The sequence below is a fragment of the Chionomys nivalis genome, chromosome 18 (genome assembly GCF_950005125.1).
Source record: "Chionomys nivalis chromosome 18, mChiNiv1.1, whole genome shotgun sequence".
NCBI classification, from domain to species: Eukaryota; Metazoa; Chordata; class Mammalia; order Rodentia; family Cricetidae; genus Chionomys; species Chionomys nivalis.
Window position 1 is genome coordinate 26,787,317 of NC_080103.1, and position 18,222 is coordinate 26,805,538.

Below are 18,222 nucleotides of genomic sequence, written 5' to 3' on the forward strand. Positions count from 1 at the left end.
CTTTTATACAAAAGAGTCTAATGCAGGGAGCAGAAGTGACAAATGACAGAATTATGGCCACGGCGTAATTCGTAAGGATAAGGGTATGCAATGCTTTTGGGACAGTTGCGTTTGCTCCTGTTAGCTCTGTATTGCTAGAAACAGAACTGTCTTGGAGTCCATTGCGGTTTCTGTTTTGCAGGGTATCTGGGTGACTTGGTTTGGAACTGCTATTATGCTCCTGTTAGCTATGCGTTCCTAGAGAATGACCTGTCTTGAAGTCCGTTGCCGTTTTCATTTTGCAGGGCATCTATATGACTTGGTTTGGAGCTGTCTGTTTGAGCCTGGTGGACTCAGCAGAGAGTACCATGTAAAGAGCAGCCGATCCCAATCTCCCAGATTCTATCAATAGTCAATAGTTTAGTGGTATAGGACAGAGCCACCTTTTCATGACTGACTATTGAGACTATTGTGTGTTTGTTAATAATTGCTGTGCTTGTGAGGAGCCTACTTCCTGTCCACTCTTTTTCAATATTCGTTGAGCCCTTGTTTAGGAAAATTAGCATTTTACATGAACTCTAAACATTCATATGCTTGTGGCATAAGAACATTGGTGTGATGTGTAGTTTCCCACCGTTAAAAGTTATTTGGCTTCTCAGTTAGTACTGTACACACTATTATATTGCTATGCTTTCATGACTAAAATGGGAGAAATTTGTTCCTCCAGTGTTTTGTCTGAGGAGATGAACTGCAAAATATGAAGATACCTTCTTGAAAGTTTATCATTAAATTTTCTCCACTGCTATTTATTCTCAGGGCCCTCAAGGACCTCAGGGTCCAGTTGGATTCCCTGGACCAAAAGGACCCCCTGTAAGTGTGACAAATTCTCTTTTGCTTTATTCAATAATATTTTAATGCTTGAGAGGCGCAGCTTACAATTTTAACACTTTCTGTTTATAAAACATTAAGTTTTTGTTTTACATCCTGACAGTTCCTCTCCTTGCTCTCCTTCTGTCTCCTCCCTCCTCCTACCCTCGATCCTTCATTGATTCCTCCTCTCTTTTTTGTTCAGAAAGTCACAGGCCTCCCGTGGGTATCAACAAAGCATGGCATGCCAATTTGCAGTAGGACTAAGCTCCGTTCTTTGTATTAAGGCCAGACAAGGCAATCCAGTATGATGAATGGGTTTCCCAAAGCCAAGCAAAGCATCAGGGACATTCCATGCTCCTACAGCTAGGAGACCACGTGTCACAACTGCCACATAGAGGTAGAGGGCTTAGGTCGGTCCCATGTAGGCTCCTTGGTTTCCAATTCAGATTCTATGAGCTCTTATGGACCTAGGTAAGTTGTTTCTATGGAATTTCTTGTGATGTACTTGCTTTAAAAATGTAAGTATTGTAACAAAAAATCCTTATAAAATAAAATTGAAATTTAAATATTACAGAATACATTTTCAATACATTAATTTCTTAGGTGCTTTTGGAACATAATTTAAATGTCTCTTGCTAAGCAATATCTTAAATTAAAAACTAGAATAGTATAAGTGTTGGTTGTATAATTCTGAAATTCATACTTAAATCAAGAAAAGTCTCATACCACTGCTCTTTGGCCCATTATCTCTATTCCTCAGAGCATCGAGAAACTCCAGTAAAAGTCATGGTATTTTCATTTAGATCTAGGATCACCATTTCAAAGGTGATCATTTTAGAATCTTAAATATAATTTGCTCTAGTAAGGAGCAGGATGCTTACTGCTTACACTCAGAGGTTTACTAGAAACATGTATAGGTCTTACACTGATTGCTATGCACATATTTGATGAAATTTTAGTGTCTTTGGGGAGGAAGCCAGGGTCATGTGTTATCCTTCACCTAACATCCTATTAGTCTGAAAACTTTATAATGACCTCAAATTATAACACATTTACTCCATCTATATTAAAACAGTGGTAAATTTGCAAGTATTTTAGTTTGCTGTTTTGCAAAGCTGCATCCTGACCAATCAACCAATAATTAACTATGCATTTCTGTTTCTCTCTAAGCTTTGGGTAAAGCTGCATACATTATTACTATCTAATGGCTAATGCAGAGATAGTTGATATATGGTTTTAAATGAAAATTAGTTATTTTACAAAACGTTTTGGACCTTTTATTAATAATTCCCAACTTTTGCTCTGTGGGGTGAGGTTAACATTGGAATCACCACATTCAGCAATCACTAATTTTAAATAAAACCTGGTAATACACACAGCAGCCTGTGTGTTGAAATGGAATGGATCAATTAGAAGAAGGTAGAAGACATAGTCAGGGCATTGACAGGAGCATCCCTGAGGCATGCCAGCCACTCTAGGAGTCTCATCAAAGTGAAAGAAAGTTACCCATAGAAATCTTCATTTTAAATCAAAGTTGTTTTTTTTTCTCCCAAACTGGCTCCATAATAGCATATATAAATATAGACTGTAGAAAACAACATTATTTAAATAATTAGTGAGGGGTGATGGGCCTGTCATAAAAATATCTTGATTAAAATGTCTATTTATCTGCATTTATTTAGAATAGAGAGAATGTATATACCTACTAAATTTGTTTTGAGAAATGAATGGATGTTGAATAGCTTTTTAGGAGTATAATTTCTAAGACTGTTGAAAGAATAGTCAGTATCTGCTAAGTGTTTAGAATGTAGAAACCTCACAAGGTTGTGTTTTTTAAGTATTTAGCTAATTGTGTCATTTCTCTTCTCAGACATGGTAAATAGTCCCTTTGTAGAAAGCAGTAATGTAGTGAAAATTTCCCTAATATTTCTTAAATACTTTCCTTCTTGGAGGATATTTCAGGAAATTGAAGGAACAATTATTCTTGATGACATCTAGAACTGAACTGTTTTTCCTTTTCTTGAAGCAGTTTGTAAAGTAAAATGACGATTGTTTTGCAGATTAGCATTTTTTTCTCATTTTTGTAAGAAATTCGATGGCCACCAGAGGGCACTCGCTTTCTCTTTTATCCACTTTCTGACTTGGAATGGAGCTCTGAAGGCTCTCTAAAATAGGACACAGGGAAAGTACAGTTTATATTAAAGCACTGGAAAACTAATGTTTTGCTAAAGTGAACTTACGCATGTATAATTTTAAAGTACAGAGGCATATGAAAGAATTAATTGAAATCCAATGTGCTCTGAATGCAGTTCTATGGATTTCCCATTCATTGTCTCTGTTTTTCTTTAAGAAGGCAGTTCACAAACGAGTTTATATAAAATCAACTAAATACCACCTTTTATAAAATAAAACAAAATGAATTTTTTTGTGAAATGCAAGATAGTTTTTTCCCATATTACCCTTGGGCTTCAACATCATGGGAAGAGTTTTCATGAAGAATTTATGAGTTGGGTCTTTAATGTTTGTTATTCCAGGGCCCTGCTGGGAAGGATGGACTACCAGGACACCCTGGACAGCGTGGAGAGACAGTAAGTGATTCAGTTTTTGTTTTTATTTTTTAATTTTTATGTTCTTGGAATAAAATTTGCTCCCAGACAACACAATTTCCTAGAAACCTGTGTTATTATTAGCAGTTAAATTACTAGTTTAAAATTAATGGAGCAAGTTTCTTTCTTTTCTTTGTGTACTGATTAGTTTTATTTGATTTCTAATATCTCACTCAGTTTAATTATACCCTGCTATACCCACTGTAGTTAGCTTCTTTTTTTTTCTTTTTGCTTTCTTTCTTCCCTTTCTATGGAAAATGAATTATTTTCTCATACAATCTATCTTATAGTTTTCCTTCCCTCTTCCCTCCCAGTTGCCTCCCACCTCTCTCTCCTCCAAATCCCTTCCTGTTTCTAGTTAGAAAAGAACAGGCTTCTGAGAGATAACAGCCAAACACTACAAAATAAAATATAAAAAGATAAAGCAGTAACTATCACATTAATTTTTGACCCAATAAAAGGAAAAGAGTCCCAACAGCAGGCACAAGAGTCAGAGAGTCATTCAATTTCACAATTGAAGTTCCATAGAAATACTCAGCTAATAGCTATAGTACACACTCAGAGGGCCTGGTGCAGACCCATGCAGGCCCTGTGCTTGCTGTAAGCTCATATGTGTCTTGCTTAGCTGAGTCAGAGAGCCTTGTTCTCCTGGCTTCCTCCAGCCCTTCTGACTCTTAGAATCTGTGGAGGACTCACTGAGTATTGAGAGAGATTTGATGTAGATCTCCCATATAGATTCTCTCTTCTAAAATGTCTGGTTGTGGGTCTCAGCATCTGTTCCCATTATGGTGCCAATGAGCCATTATTAAAATATTTTAGCAAATGCCTAAATAGGTGCAAGTGTTAGCCTTATCAAGTTCACTAGAACAGAGAGGATGCTCATTATTATGAATCTTATTGTTGCTACAGCATTTTTAGAATGATCTGATAGAGATGATCTCATATTCTGGTACCTCCACAAGATGCCACCCGGATCCATCCACTATAGTCTTTTTATAGCTACACATCGCCGAACCACTCAAGATTCACTTATCTCAGAAAAATATTTTATTATAAGCCATGTACATAAAAGAATATTCTATCAGTCTTAGAGGATGAGTTAAGTTTCTGAAATGGGAGTTGTAAGGGAATAACTGACTTGAATATATGCTTCATGTCTGATAGGAAAAATGTAGGTTGAAAATTGTAATTTGATTTTTAAAAATTCAGCGAGAAATCCAATTGTAATCTAACTGAACAGCTCACTCTATGTTGGAATTCATGGGCAGTGAGAAAACGCAGGTCCCTTGGTTGGCTGTTGGGTTTGTTTATTTGCTTATTTTGCTATTCTTAAACTCCACAACTGTCTAGCTCAGTGGGTTGTTATTTTAATCAGAAATCCTCACTTCTGGCCATGATTTCTTGGATTCAATCACTGGATCTCACAAACTACCTTTGACAATTTTGTTGGAAACCCAGTTACTACCTTCTGCTAGCATTAAAACATATTTAGAGTTTTCTTGGACTACATTGTCACAAATGCTGAACTGTTTGTCAATTTTCTGCAATGGGAAAAGCATTATAATTCTTATCTTGCTCACCATGTCACAATTCCTGGTTATCAAGTATTAATTTTTCCTGAAATTTTTAATCTGAATTTTTCAAAAGCAAATCAAAAAATACATAGAGGACCAAAGCATAAAATTTACTCTTTGGTGGTATCTCCAGAAGAAGAACAATAATCTCTAAAAGTAACTCACACTCAAATTTGCAAAGACATTCTCATTCAAATCCTGCAGCTCTCATTTTTACCATAGTCATGGACCTCTTGAGAACAATTCCAGCAAACTTCTAATGTATCTTTCAAGAATCAATAACTTGAAAATTAATAATTAATACTCCCCTCATTTCTAAATTAAATCAAATGGGGGAGGTTGAATATGATGAAAATATTTTATATGAAATTCTCAAAACAATTAAACTTCTATACAATAATATGTAAAGTTAAATGCAAATTTAATGGAAAATAACTGAAGTGTGGCATTTTTTACATTGATCTTGCTTTTTCAATGATATTTTTAAAGCATGCAGAAATACAGTTTTTGGACATTGCTTGTTGATTTAGATAACTTCTTGTATTGGCTTCCAAGTCAGTCCTGCCTCGGTCTCCCAAAGCTGGGATTGCAGGCCTGTGTTGCTATGCCTTGTCAATAAAATTTCCTGATTAATATTTCATTATGTTCTCAATGGAGATTCTTACATATTTTGGCCAGCCCCCTTCATCCAGTTTGTTACATGGGCACTATGATGTTATTGACATACATTAACAGTACTTGAGTACCCTTTGAAAGCATCAGACAGTGGACAAAGATTTTACTGTACTCCAGTTTGTTTTTGTGTTTTAAACTGTTGGGTTTGAAGCCTTAGGTGCTAAATCACAATGAAACTGAAGAACTAGCCCCTGCTAAACTGTATCACACATACTTAATTATAAAGAAAAAGTTTTTAAATGTGATTTGGTATCATCATTCAACATTATATCAAGAGACTATGGCATGCCCCCAAAGTAATGGAAAACAAAATAAGCTTAAAGACATATACTCCTACAATTTAAATTATTTTGTGGCGAAATTCTAGTAACCTGTTCAATCCGTCCTTACCTTAGGATATAATTATTCTTATCTCAGTGAAGTGTTGTCTATTATCGGTATAAATTAAGCTCATTTGCCATTAAAAATAATTGTACTGGAAAAATATTCATGACCCCACTTCTCTATGATGATTATATTCATTAAATTATTATAAGTCATTCTTATTGCTGCTTACCTCTTTGTACCACTTAGGCCAGTTAACATGTAACTTTCATTGTTCTTTATTCTTCTTAACATAATAAAACTAGTATATGGTAAAAAAAAAAAAAAGAAAGAAACCATATCAACATATGAACATTAAAATGTAAAACAAGAAGAAAATAATTTGTTAGCTGGAGAGTGAGGAATGTTTCTATCTAGTAATTTCCACAGACAGATTAGGTTTAGGAAGTTGTATTATAATTTTGACTTGAGAACTGTGAACAGCCGTATAGTTAGAACATAAGTGTTTTCTTTCACCTTTTTTTCCCATGTTGACTAGAATTTAAAGATTTTCTGCAGAAGATTCCAAAGCCAGAGTGGATATACCTTGTAGTATATGTGTTTCTTTATTTCAAAGAAGACGTTATTTTGCTATATTTGAAATTCATCTCCAATAAAAATCTTTTAGAATAAATTTTGACGTCTTATATTTTGAAGCCTTTTTGTTTTTGTTGGGGTGGTTTCCCAATAAAAAAAGTATTAATAGCTTTTTATATCTTGAAAACACACAATTCATGTGAGGGCCACCGTAGAATCTAGTATTCACCATAAAAATAATTAAATTCCTTTTGATATTATCAGGATATAAACTATATTTTCTTGGTTATTGTAACAGAGTCTCCAATCACTCATTAATGATTGGAATTAATTAATGGAATTAATTTCTGTTCACAGAGACGTTGGAAAACATTAACTTAACTTAAAATATTCTAAAAATTAAAACAAATGCAGTTTATAGTATGGCATTATGAAGCAAGAAAATTCATTCTGAATTATAATAATTTACCTAATTTTATTTTATTTACATGATTCTAATGTCAAATTCATTCGATATGCATATGCTCTGAATGTTTTGTATGGTCAGGCATATGGACATATCTTCCAGCTCTCTCCTAAACTATCATTTATATTATTGAGCTAGCAGCCATGTGGCTCTTTGTATGTAAATTTTCATTTCTCCACTATTTCTTCAGTGAAGCATTGACTTTAATCAATTCATGTAATAAGCTGTTACTCTATTAATTTTGTGTACTATTGATGTTCCTGCAGTTACTAAGACCTTCATAAAATGTTATGCTTTTTAAAGGTCATAATTGCATTTTTTCCTCTTAAATCAAACTTAATTGATCAGTAGTAGTTTGGAAAAAGCAATACAGACCTAAGCAATAGGTAAATTCAAACAGGAAGCATATGGCTGTTTAAGAGAGAGAGGCAAGATCAATGGGCTATAAACCTACAACTATTTCCAAAGCAAAACCACACTCTAGTAGCTGCCTAAGCTGATACGGTGTGGAGATTTTTCAGTGACGTAGGTTGATATATGTATGTAATCTAGTTGATTAGATTAGCTGGTTTGAGATGATAGTTCTGCGTAGCATGGACAAGTGAGTGAACCTGATATAAGTCTGAAGTTATCAAGGAAAGAATCGGATATAGCTTGACTCGTCTGTCTACTAGGGCAGTCGGGAAATACTTAGGTTTTAGGTGAAGATTAAAGGAAACCTGAGAATTGAAGGTGCTTTGTTAATAAATATTATCTATAGCATCCATGTATTATCCAGGAGGAAAATTACTAGGGAATCACAACAGGGAATCTATCTCCATGTTGAGATGGTGATGGCACCAGACACTATTGGTCATGTCCTGTTGAAAACTACTGAGAAAGAGCAGAGTTCAGCAATTTATAATCTCCTATTTATAAAGAGGAGAGTTTACTAATATGGGGATATAATTGCAGTACTGGAGGTTGTTGGCATAACCTGGGAAGTATTAAGTAAATGTGAATTCATGCATACAATTGTATATACACATATACTTTATGTATATTCATGCATATGGTGTACATATGTAGATGTGCATTTAAAGTGAGTATACATAGAATGTAGTCTGATTCATGATTTTCAAACTCATTAGTTTATTTGATACTAAATAACTTCTCTGATAATTTTCTTTAGAACAACTTTGTCTTGCCATTGAGAAGTATTGCAAAAGTAGAAGTCTTAAAATCAAATTTAAAAATAGGAGAAATGCATTCATTTTCATGTAATGTGAACTGCAATAATAAATACTCAGATTTTTTTATTTCCCTGCAATTTATAAATAATACTCTCCCTTAAGTTGTGATACAAACATAGAATGATCCCTTTCTATTTTTTCTTGCTTTTCTTGTTTTTACTGTTTCCATATTTTCTTGATTAAAAATAGTGTAGGCACAATTTGCTTTCATTGCTTTTTTTTGAAGACTTTTCTCTTCAGGTTTTTGTATTTATTTCTTCAATTTTTATGTATATTATATGACTTGAGAAATAAATTTATCAAAATAAAATCACATGGAAAAGGTAATTCATGAATCTGGAAAGATGTGGATACCAGAATATATTCCCAAAGCCTAATTCATTGGGCACTCAGCCATCTTATATTCATTGATCAGATTATTTGCAAATATATTTTTAACTGTTATTTTGGGTTCTAGAGAATAACATTTATAAAGTGGATATGATTACTAATAATGAAAAGTATTAACTTTATAAGTATATTTTATATTCTGTTCTATGATACTGTTAGAAATTTATATAGAGAAAATTAGTTAATTATCTTAAAGAATATAAAAGTCCTTCATACATCATCTATAAATCTTGGTTGGCTAAAATTTTTTGTATTGCCGGATGAGGTAGAACAGTAAAAAAGAACACAGTTTTATTCCATATCTGTCATATTTTTATTCCATATCTGTCCATATCCATTCTCTTATTTTATTGAAAATAAAATATATACTGTAATGTGAAAAATGAAAATAGAATACTTTGAACATTTATAAAGAATCAATACAATAATATCACATTATATTTGAAAAGAATAATATTTAGTCAATATTAAACTTCCATTTAAAATGTTTTTCAGTTATCTTGAAGAATTTTAATTTTTGCTTTATCCTGCCTACAACTTTTATAGATTGTACTTTACTTTCTTAGGGATTTCAAGGAAAGACCGGTCCCCCTGGGCCAGGAGGTGTGGTTGGACCACAGGTATGTTTCTTTATTCTTTTAGCCATTAATAATAAAAATAGCAAAAGTCTCATGACATTCAGAATGGCTGGGAACTCAGTATGTAACTGTGAATGCCTTTGTGAAAAGAAGTGTTTGTGCACTAACGATAAGTTCAAGAGTTTGAGTAATTACAGACAGTGGAACTTAAACTTGGAAATGGATGTAAAAAGTGGGGGCGCGTGGTCTTTATCCATGGCCAGAACATGAAAGTACGTTGTGCTCTTAGTAAAACACAGGTGAGGACATCTCAGAAGCAACTGCAAAAATGTGTTCCTCTTCCACAGTCTCAGCTGCTAGAATTGTTCTCTGTACTTGTTTTTAACTTAAATCATTCATTTTTCTGTCTTAGCGGGGAGAAACTGTCACGATTCCCTCTTTACACTCAAAGCTGACCATACCCCAGCTTATCAAACAGCACCCACAGGAAGACAGGGGTACACACAGAGAGCCTCGCATTTCCCCTCAGCATTTGCCGTACCTTCCAGCAATTAGCTTTTGAGTACAGCTTCAAGTGTAAACTCAAGGACTAGGTTCCAGGACCCCTTAGCTTTATTCCTTGGTCTTTGTCAGTTGAATATGAGTTAACTATTTGTATGGGGATTTCTGGGGCAGGGAAATTCCTCTCCCGTCACACCACACACACACACACACACACACACACACACCACTACCACCAAAAGAAAACTGCTTCATTTGTTTATGCTCCAAGTGACTTTGATTTATTATGACTCCTTGAGTACCCACCAGAGTGGCATCTGTGTCTCTATATTGTAAAGCTGATTACAGGAAAAGAAGAATAAGGTGAAACGGTCATTCATAACACAGGGATTTTAAGAGAAGCTGGGCTAGCTTCCTTCTCAAGTAGTTCTAGTACTGGACAAAGAAACTATCCTTGCATACTTCACAGAGTTCCCTAGCCCATCTGACTATTCTCACCAAGACTACAGCAAGCTTTTTAAATACTTGCTAGGTACACTACTTTCATTGAGTTTGTTTATTATTATTATTATTATTAAGTTCTAGGAAGCATATTGTTGGGCATCATAGATATAAAGGAAAATAATCTCATGAAAGGGAATAATCTTTGCGTTTGCTTTCTATTTGTCTGGCGAAATTGAAAGGACACTCCAATACAGCTTTGCTTCTCCTATTTAGGGACCGACTGGTGAGACTGGTCCAATAGGTGAACGTGGGCATCCTGGGCCTCCTGGACCTCCTGGTGAGCAAGGACTTCCTGGTGCTGCAGGGAAGGAAGGTGCAAAGGTACAAGATCAAGAACAATCACTTTCTCATGTTGTGCCCAGGTTGCGACCCCCAGAGAGACCACCAGGATCCAGTCAAGTCCAGAATGCAAAAGCAAGGTTTATTCGGAGCTCTGTGCAGCCAGGCTAGTCGCAACGCAGTAGGGAGGAGAGCCCCCTCGTCATTTGGGGTTGACATTCTATAGGCAAAAACCACAAACCAGGTTTACTCAGTGTCAAGGGTTGGCTTTGCTAGATACTCCTTCTGCACAGACTCTTTTCCCTGTAAGCAGCTACTTTTGTGCATGCTCCCTTACCCTTCCCCCACCCCCAGCAGTTACTCCTGCTTCTGTCTAGACCACAAAGCTGGGTGTCAACAGGTGGCTAGCTTCTAGGAGCATTTCATGGTTTATACTTTTGCAAAGGTTCCTGTTTTCGACTAGCTCTTGGTGCTGCAAAGGTTCTTGAACCCAGTGCCTTAACTAGCTCCTGACCAAGCAAAGTTTCTTAAAAATTTCCATGTCCTTTCACTCAAAACTTCCATATACTCCTCATCAGCTACACGTGTGTTCTCTGCATTTCCTTATTACCACTCAATGCCAGAACAATTAGCCAGGAAGATATTTAGTGCGAGGTTATTGTATTTCAAGACAATTACTGAGTAATAAGGCAAGAATCATTTCATTGACCATAACAACACCAGTTTGCATATGTCCTTTCATCTAGGTAGCATTATTTTATTTTAATATGAATGGCACTCCTAATGACAACCCTTTAATTAAACGATGTTCACATCCTACTTCCATATTTTCTTTAATAAGGATGAGTGAGACTCGCGGTTTTGCTCATAAAAGCTGGGTAGAAATTTGATTTTGCTAATGGTATGCATTTTATCTCTCAGGGTGACCCAGGTCCTCAAGGTATCTCAGGGAAAGATGGACCGGCAGGAATACGTGGTTTCCCAGGTGAAAGAGGCCTTCCTGGAGCCCAGGTATAATCAACATATATGTCAAACATGTGGATGATATTTTTGCTTAGAGTCATGAGCAATAAAGGAGCTATACTTAAATCTAGGCATTTTATTCTCTCTCTCTCTCTCTCTATATATATATATATATATATATATATACATACATACATACATACATATACCGGCATTTGTTGATTTCAGAAAACACTTCCTGTCATCTCCATTTTGTCAAGCACACATTATCTATTTATAGTTAATTTATATGTATTCAATCTCTTTGTTTGTTCACTTTTATCAGGGTGCACCTGGTCTGAAAGGAGGAGAAGGTCCCCAGGGCCCCCAGGGTCCAGTGGTAAGTATGATGATAATAGATGGCCATGCTCGCCATCGTTGTAAGTTACAGCTCTTCTATCATTATTCTCATGCTGAGATTCCATGGTGTGCAGAAGAGAAAATAAACATGTGTCAATCAAAGCTCTCAATGCCTGGTTTCTGCTAATTGCAGGCACTAATGAGTGCAGAAGCACAAGGGTTTAGGAGGTTGGAAGGATTTGCTCTGACAGGAGGTAAAGAACTGTCTTACCGCTAATAAATCAGAATTAAAAGCAACATAATGTCATGAATAGGAAAAGCCTGGAAAGACTTTCGTTTGAATTTATTTTCTTCTTCAGTCTCTCATTCAATAATTAGTCATAAAGTAAGCTTCGATTTCATGTGCATTATATTCTGTCTGAATTAAGTACCTGGTGAGACTTGAATTTTTCAGTGATATAAAAATATCAAATAAAAATGAAAAATAATATCATTGCCTGTGCTAATAGTGATTGTCACAAAACTATGTAACATCATGAAATAATCGGCACCGAGCAAGTATCAGAGTTGGTCTCACGTTTATTCCTGAAGATATAAGTAAACGTGCAGAGAAACACAGTACAGCCCTCATGATTTTTATGCCACCTTCATTCTCAGCAATGTTCTGAAGTATCACTACCACACACAAGCTGCCATATTTAGAAGCCTTTCTCATTTGATCTTCTTATCCTTATCTGCTTGTATAACTGAATGTTTTCTTAAATCTCTTTCCAACTTCTACCCAGTGCAAATTGGAGCCATGCTAATCACTTCAAAATACTTTGCTTGTGACTTCATCACCATTTCTGCCATCATTTCCTTCGTTTGATCCTTTTGTTTTCTTCCTATAAATGTTATCTCTTCTCCTTTACTCCATTTATTTTCCTACCTGCGCTCTCACAGTCCTTTGCCATTGGTTCTTGAATATCCATTTAATATACCTCCCTAACTATGCCATCATCTGATAGAACTAATCAACTGCCTTCAAAATCAACTTATTACTCATGGATGGCAAATCATCTTCATTGTGTGATCCTAATAACAATGGCCTACTCATATAATTACCCTTACTGACCCTTAATTTCTGCCGTATGATGCTTTGACACCCTCACGTTACTCAAATCACTATGATTTTTGACAGTATTATACAATTATGATTTACCAATCATTAACTCAGCTCCAGCGGATCCACTACCTTTTTGTGGACTCTGAAGTCATTGCTGAACTCATGTGTACAAACCCAAACTACACACATAGGAAAAAAAATAAGACCTTTAAAATTAGGATTTAAAGAAATAAAGCATGAAGGATTGTCAAGAGCTTTGCCACTATGATTTTCATTAATTTAAAAAGTACATATTATTTTATTTATTGACTCATGGATCTTGTGGCTGTTGTTTTGTCTTTGGTGGTACTTCCTTTATATAGAGAAAGCATATGAGTGGGGGGAGACACAAAGCTCCCAAATGTGTTTAACATTTTACAAACTTGTCATGCCTTCTTTACCCCATCACCGTTCAATATTCTTTTGTTACTAAGCCTTACCTTAATGTGTTGGATTCTATTCCCTACTTTGTGAGTCATTTCTCCTTGTCATTTTTTCAATAGCTTACATGTTTTTTGTCATAATCCTTTTTTTCTCCTTTCTACCTCTCTATTCCTGAGAGAACTGCATTGTATTTGTTCATTTTTTTTTTAGATGAGAGAATAGAAATTTTGGAATAACTGCACTGATGACTCTTGAGTCTTGTGTTCCACTTAAGAACAAAACTGTTACACCCAAGGATGGTTGATCTGTATTCAGAGATGGTGGCAAGGATTAATGACAAAATATTGTAACACTAATATAAAACGTTCAGATGATCAATCAGAGTTTGTATTTTGAATTCTAGTAATGTTTGATGCTTTATCTGAACTTTTATTTTGTTTGATTCAAAGTTTATCACTGGGATAGTGTAATGACTTTACTTCATAGTATTGTAGGGTGGTCATTTTGACCTTTTAAAAATAAGGAAATACACACTTGTGCTTTCTACCTAGATAGCTTTGAAAAACAAGAACTTGCTTGTCTTTCTGTTATTCCTCAGTGAGCCCCATTTACACTGAATGCTGATGAGATGATTTGTCTGTTTTCTGTTTTCATATATTTTACAAAACCTCCCTAGAATATGAAATAAACAATGAAGAAAGCTGATAATATATATTCTCTACTGTCTGCTTCTGAGCAACAGTTAGACAAACAGCCTCCGTTCTCACTGGTCAAGAATCAACACCAATGCCACTGTTTCTTGTTTTGTTACCATTAATAGATAATAGGGAGATGTCACAACATTTTAGGGGATGGGTTGCAGAAGGGGGGAAATAGCATTAAAGAAAGAAATTGAATAGAAGGTTTCATCTTCACAATGCAAAAAGCATATTCTCTTTTAAATTTGGAAGCATAAGAAAATATGTTTTCTGTAGTGTTTAATATTTCATATCATATATATTCATAAGAATAAAAAAATAAACAATTTTTGTGACCCTTTACTTTCTAATTCAAAAATTACAAAAATGATAGTTCTGTGTTTCTAAGATGTTTTGGCATGTTCTTCCATGTTCAGTAGTATGAGGTACTTCTATGTTTAGGAGATTCTATTGTGCCACTAAAGTACATTATACTATTGAACATTTCAAGAAACCAATCACAAGCAATTTCTCTACATATTTTATTGATGATAAAATAAGTCACAGAGAATATGCTCCAGACCTGAAAACTGTTGGTTCCAGGACTAGAAAGAAAAGGCTCACCCAACAACTGACACATTTGTTTATGGAATGCTTTGTGCCAGTATCTACCACAAATGTTTTGTTATGGAAAAAAAATAAGGGGAAATCCCTGCCTTTGTGAGCACTATCAAGTTATCATTTTCATGTTTATGTCTATTTTAATCATAGCTGTTAATACAATAATTTTATTTACTATGCAAAAGTAATTATATATTACTATACACAAATTCATATTTTTTGCAGTTTAGATACCTAAGCTTTACAAAGAATATTCAGCGTGAGGATAAATTCCTCAAAGCTCGGACCTACTGTATTCCATCCAGTTTTCCTAGGTTCTGTCACATGAGGACACAATCCCAGTATACAAATGCTGGATGTATAACGAGGACTTTCTTCTAAAATTTAGCTGAAACTCAAGGAAATGAAAGCGAGTGCCTTACCAGTGTTCATTGTAACTCAAGGATTAGAAAGTTTTATTTGTTCCAAGCTGGCCTGAGAGTATTTACAATTCTCAGCTTCACTATACATCACTGGTTTAATCAATGGGTTCCATCAGGGATTTTCACTTTACATTTATTTGTGGATAAAATAAATTCAGTGCTGAGCATTCCATTATTACAGATATCTAGGCTTATGAAATTTCTGTAATAACAAGTACAAAAGGGGGCTTGCCATTGTACTTTAGGGCATAGGGATGCACTGGCAAGCCTCTTTGTCTTCCCGTCATTTGTTTTAATGCTGATGAAATCTGACAAGATCATGAGAAACATTTTAACTACAGAAAAGCAATATATTTTGTTATTAATTTTAATGCAGCCTCCAAAAGCAAGATGCTAATCTGAAATTTCATCTTAGGAATGCTTTAAGGCAGAAAGTAAAATACTTTGCTCTTTAATAATAACATAATATCTGCACACTCTGCACACTTCCTGAGACTCAGAACAGTATTCTATCTCTGCTTAAGACACACAAAATGGTTATATAAAACAGTTAGTTTAATTTTAAATATTAAGAATACTGTATTTTCAACAAGCACATTGTTTCCAAAATAAAAGCCATGAGTCATATGTCAATCACAATACATCAATTAGTGTGACACATAAGTCTTTTAGCACAATTCTTAGAGAAAATAAATATTCAGTGGGTGTTCTGCAAATTTCTATTGACTGTACTTGAGTAACTTGGGTTTTAATAAAGGCCAATTATCCACATAATGTATAAAGAGAAATGCACATCATTAGTAAATTATGTTTTTATTATATACCCATTATATTATTTGTACATATAAATATATGTAAGGATTTGTAAGTACATTAATGGAGGGAGAAAAAGAGATGTAAGGATGCACAATACAAATGCATGCATACATACATATATTTTAGAAAATACTAAGTGCAATTTTTCTCACATTTATGCTCTCATATTTATGATTTATAACACTTGATTAGTAGACATGTAATATTCACACAGGTGTTTGTTGGTTATTATACAGCATGACAAACATTGTCTGTGATTTTTCTTATAATTCTAGCTCATAAATGCCTCTTTGTTTAAATCCAGCTGAAATTTTGACAAATTTCTTCACACTTCTTTCCCTTAAGTTTGACACCCTGCAGTTATAAAAAATAAATCAAATGTTTCATTTAGGCATAAAATAATCAAGAGAAAAACCTATCACATTTTATGCTACCTTTTCCCTCTGTAACGTCAACTTGAATCTTTTCAATTCATTCAATCACTATAAATATAATAAATGAATGAGAAGTACTCTGTCACAAAAGAATTTTAGGAAATTATGACCAAGAAATTTAAGAATATTTACATCTGTCAGTGGTCAGTAGAGGAGCAAAGTAAATTTACAAGTTCTGAACAAAAATTCCAAAGTCTGCGCTAATGGCGTACTTTACTGTATAATGTATACTTGAGATCTTGTGAGCTCAACTTTGGATTTAGAAAAAAATATATATATTTAGTGACTTTGAAGTGAAGTCCAGAAAACACTTCAGACAGTAAACAGTGTAGGGAAATAATATGTTAACCCTTTATGATACAAGAAGAAACTATGCAGGGTTCAATACTGGATAGATATTTATGCAGCATTGTGTTCAGCAGTGAACACAGATTTTCAAAGCTTCCAGCTCAAACACTAGAATTACAGGGTATCTTTCATTTCATCAAACATCATTTTCTTTATTTTGGATTTTTTGATTTTTTTTGAGAAAGGGTTTCTCTGTTGCTTTGGAGCCTGCCTTGGAACTAGCTCTTGTAGACCGGGCTGGCCTTGAACTCACAGAGATCCATTTACCTCTGCCTCCAAGTGCTGGCCTTAAAGGCGTGCACCACACCTCCCAGCTCATCAAAATTCCTTAATGTCAGCATCTGCACTCAATACTGGAATCAGCATTTCATCCCTCAAGTGATGGTTATACTATTTCTTGAATTATTAGAATTTTCTCATATTTAGCTTGACAATTTTTGGGTAGATTAACTTTAGTTGTTAAATAAGTGATTTGTATGACAGTGTCTGTTCTTCCCATAATGACAAGATATCCTTGTTCCCATGTTCTAGGGTTCTCCGGGAGAGCGAGGCTCTGCGGGTTCAGCAGGCCCAATTGGTTTGCCAGGCCGTCCAGGCCCCCAGGGCCCTCCTGGTCCAGCTGGAGAAAAAGGTGCTCCTGTAAGTAGTGTTGAAGGATAAATAGGTGACACTGCCATCCCACACACAAGATTACCTTTTATTCAGGAATATCAGCTCTTCATGCTCCGCTGCATTCTCCCTGCATATATGCCCGGCATGTGAAGACAGCTGCTTGTATTCTTACAATAGAGGACCTTAAAATTCAATTAAACTGGATGGCGTTTTCCCACAAGTTATGAAGCCCTGATATCTGGGAGAGAGTGGAATGCTATTAATGTAAAAGGCTTCTAATTTTGTTCATTAAAAAAGTAAAATGGGAGTTTTGATTAAACTTTATAGACCTCACTGCTTTATAGTAGAAAGGTGTTGAATGTTTTACCACGTTCAGAATACAACTTCCATCTCAGGTGAGTCCATGGTTCACAGGCTTATCCCGCAGGACACACTTGAGATTCACCTGTAGTTTGAGTTTTGATCTTTGGTGAGTAAAATAAGAAACATGTGATTATTTCATGCCATATTCATTCAAAGCAAACTTTTTGTATCTCAATTACTGTGGACTTTATTATGTTTATTAGGTTTGTCTCTTTTGGTTCTGTTTTTGATTCAATCATATTGAATTTTATAAAGCATCTTCTAAGATGAATCACAAACTAATTAAATCAATATAGATTAAAATGTGCTATGATTCCCATAACATATAACTTAATACTTTTTCCTGTAAGGTGTGAGATAATCAGTTGAGTTTGAACTAGTAATTTAAATATCACTGTCATTTATTTACGGTCTTTGGATTCAGGAATGGAATTATTCTCATTGTCCATACATTTTCTTTTTATATTCATGTCTTGTGACATACTGCAGTGGATAGTTCATAGTGAACAGCAATATTCTTATCCATAGTGTGGATGCTGAAAATT

General features: G+C 34.8%; 1 protein-coding gene across 2 annotated transcripts in view; it reads left to right on the forward strand.

The window, feature by feature from the left end:
* Col11a1 (collagen type XI alpha 1 chain) overlaps window positions 1-18,222 on the forward strand; it is a 176,880-nt gene that overhangs the window by 107,295 nt on the left and 51,363 nt on the right. For both annotated transcript variants that reach the window (XM_057793140.1, XM_057793141.1), the window contains 7 exons: window positions 796-849; window positions 3,384-3,437; window positions 9,259-9,312; window positions 10,489-10,596; window positions 11,476-11,565; window positions 11,843-11,896; window positions 17,234-17,341. In XM_057793140.1, the coding sequence (XP_057649123.1) occupies window positions 796-849; window positions 3,384-3,437; window positions 9,259-9,312; window positions 10,489-10,596; window positions 11,476-11,565; window positions 11,843-11,896; window positions 17,234-17,341 (522 nt within the window). The remainder of the gene's footprint in view (window positions 1-795; window positions 850-3,383; window positions 3,438-9,258; window positions 9,313-10,488; window positions 10,597-11,475; window positions 11,566-11,842; window positions 11,897-17,233; window positions 17,342-18,222) is intronic.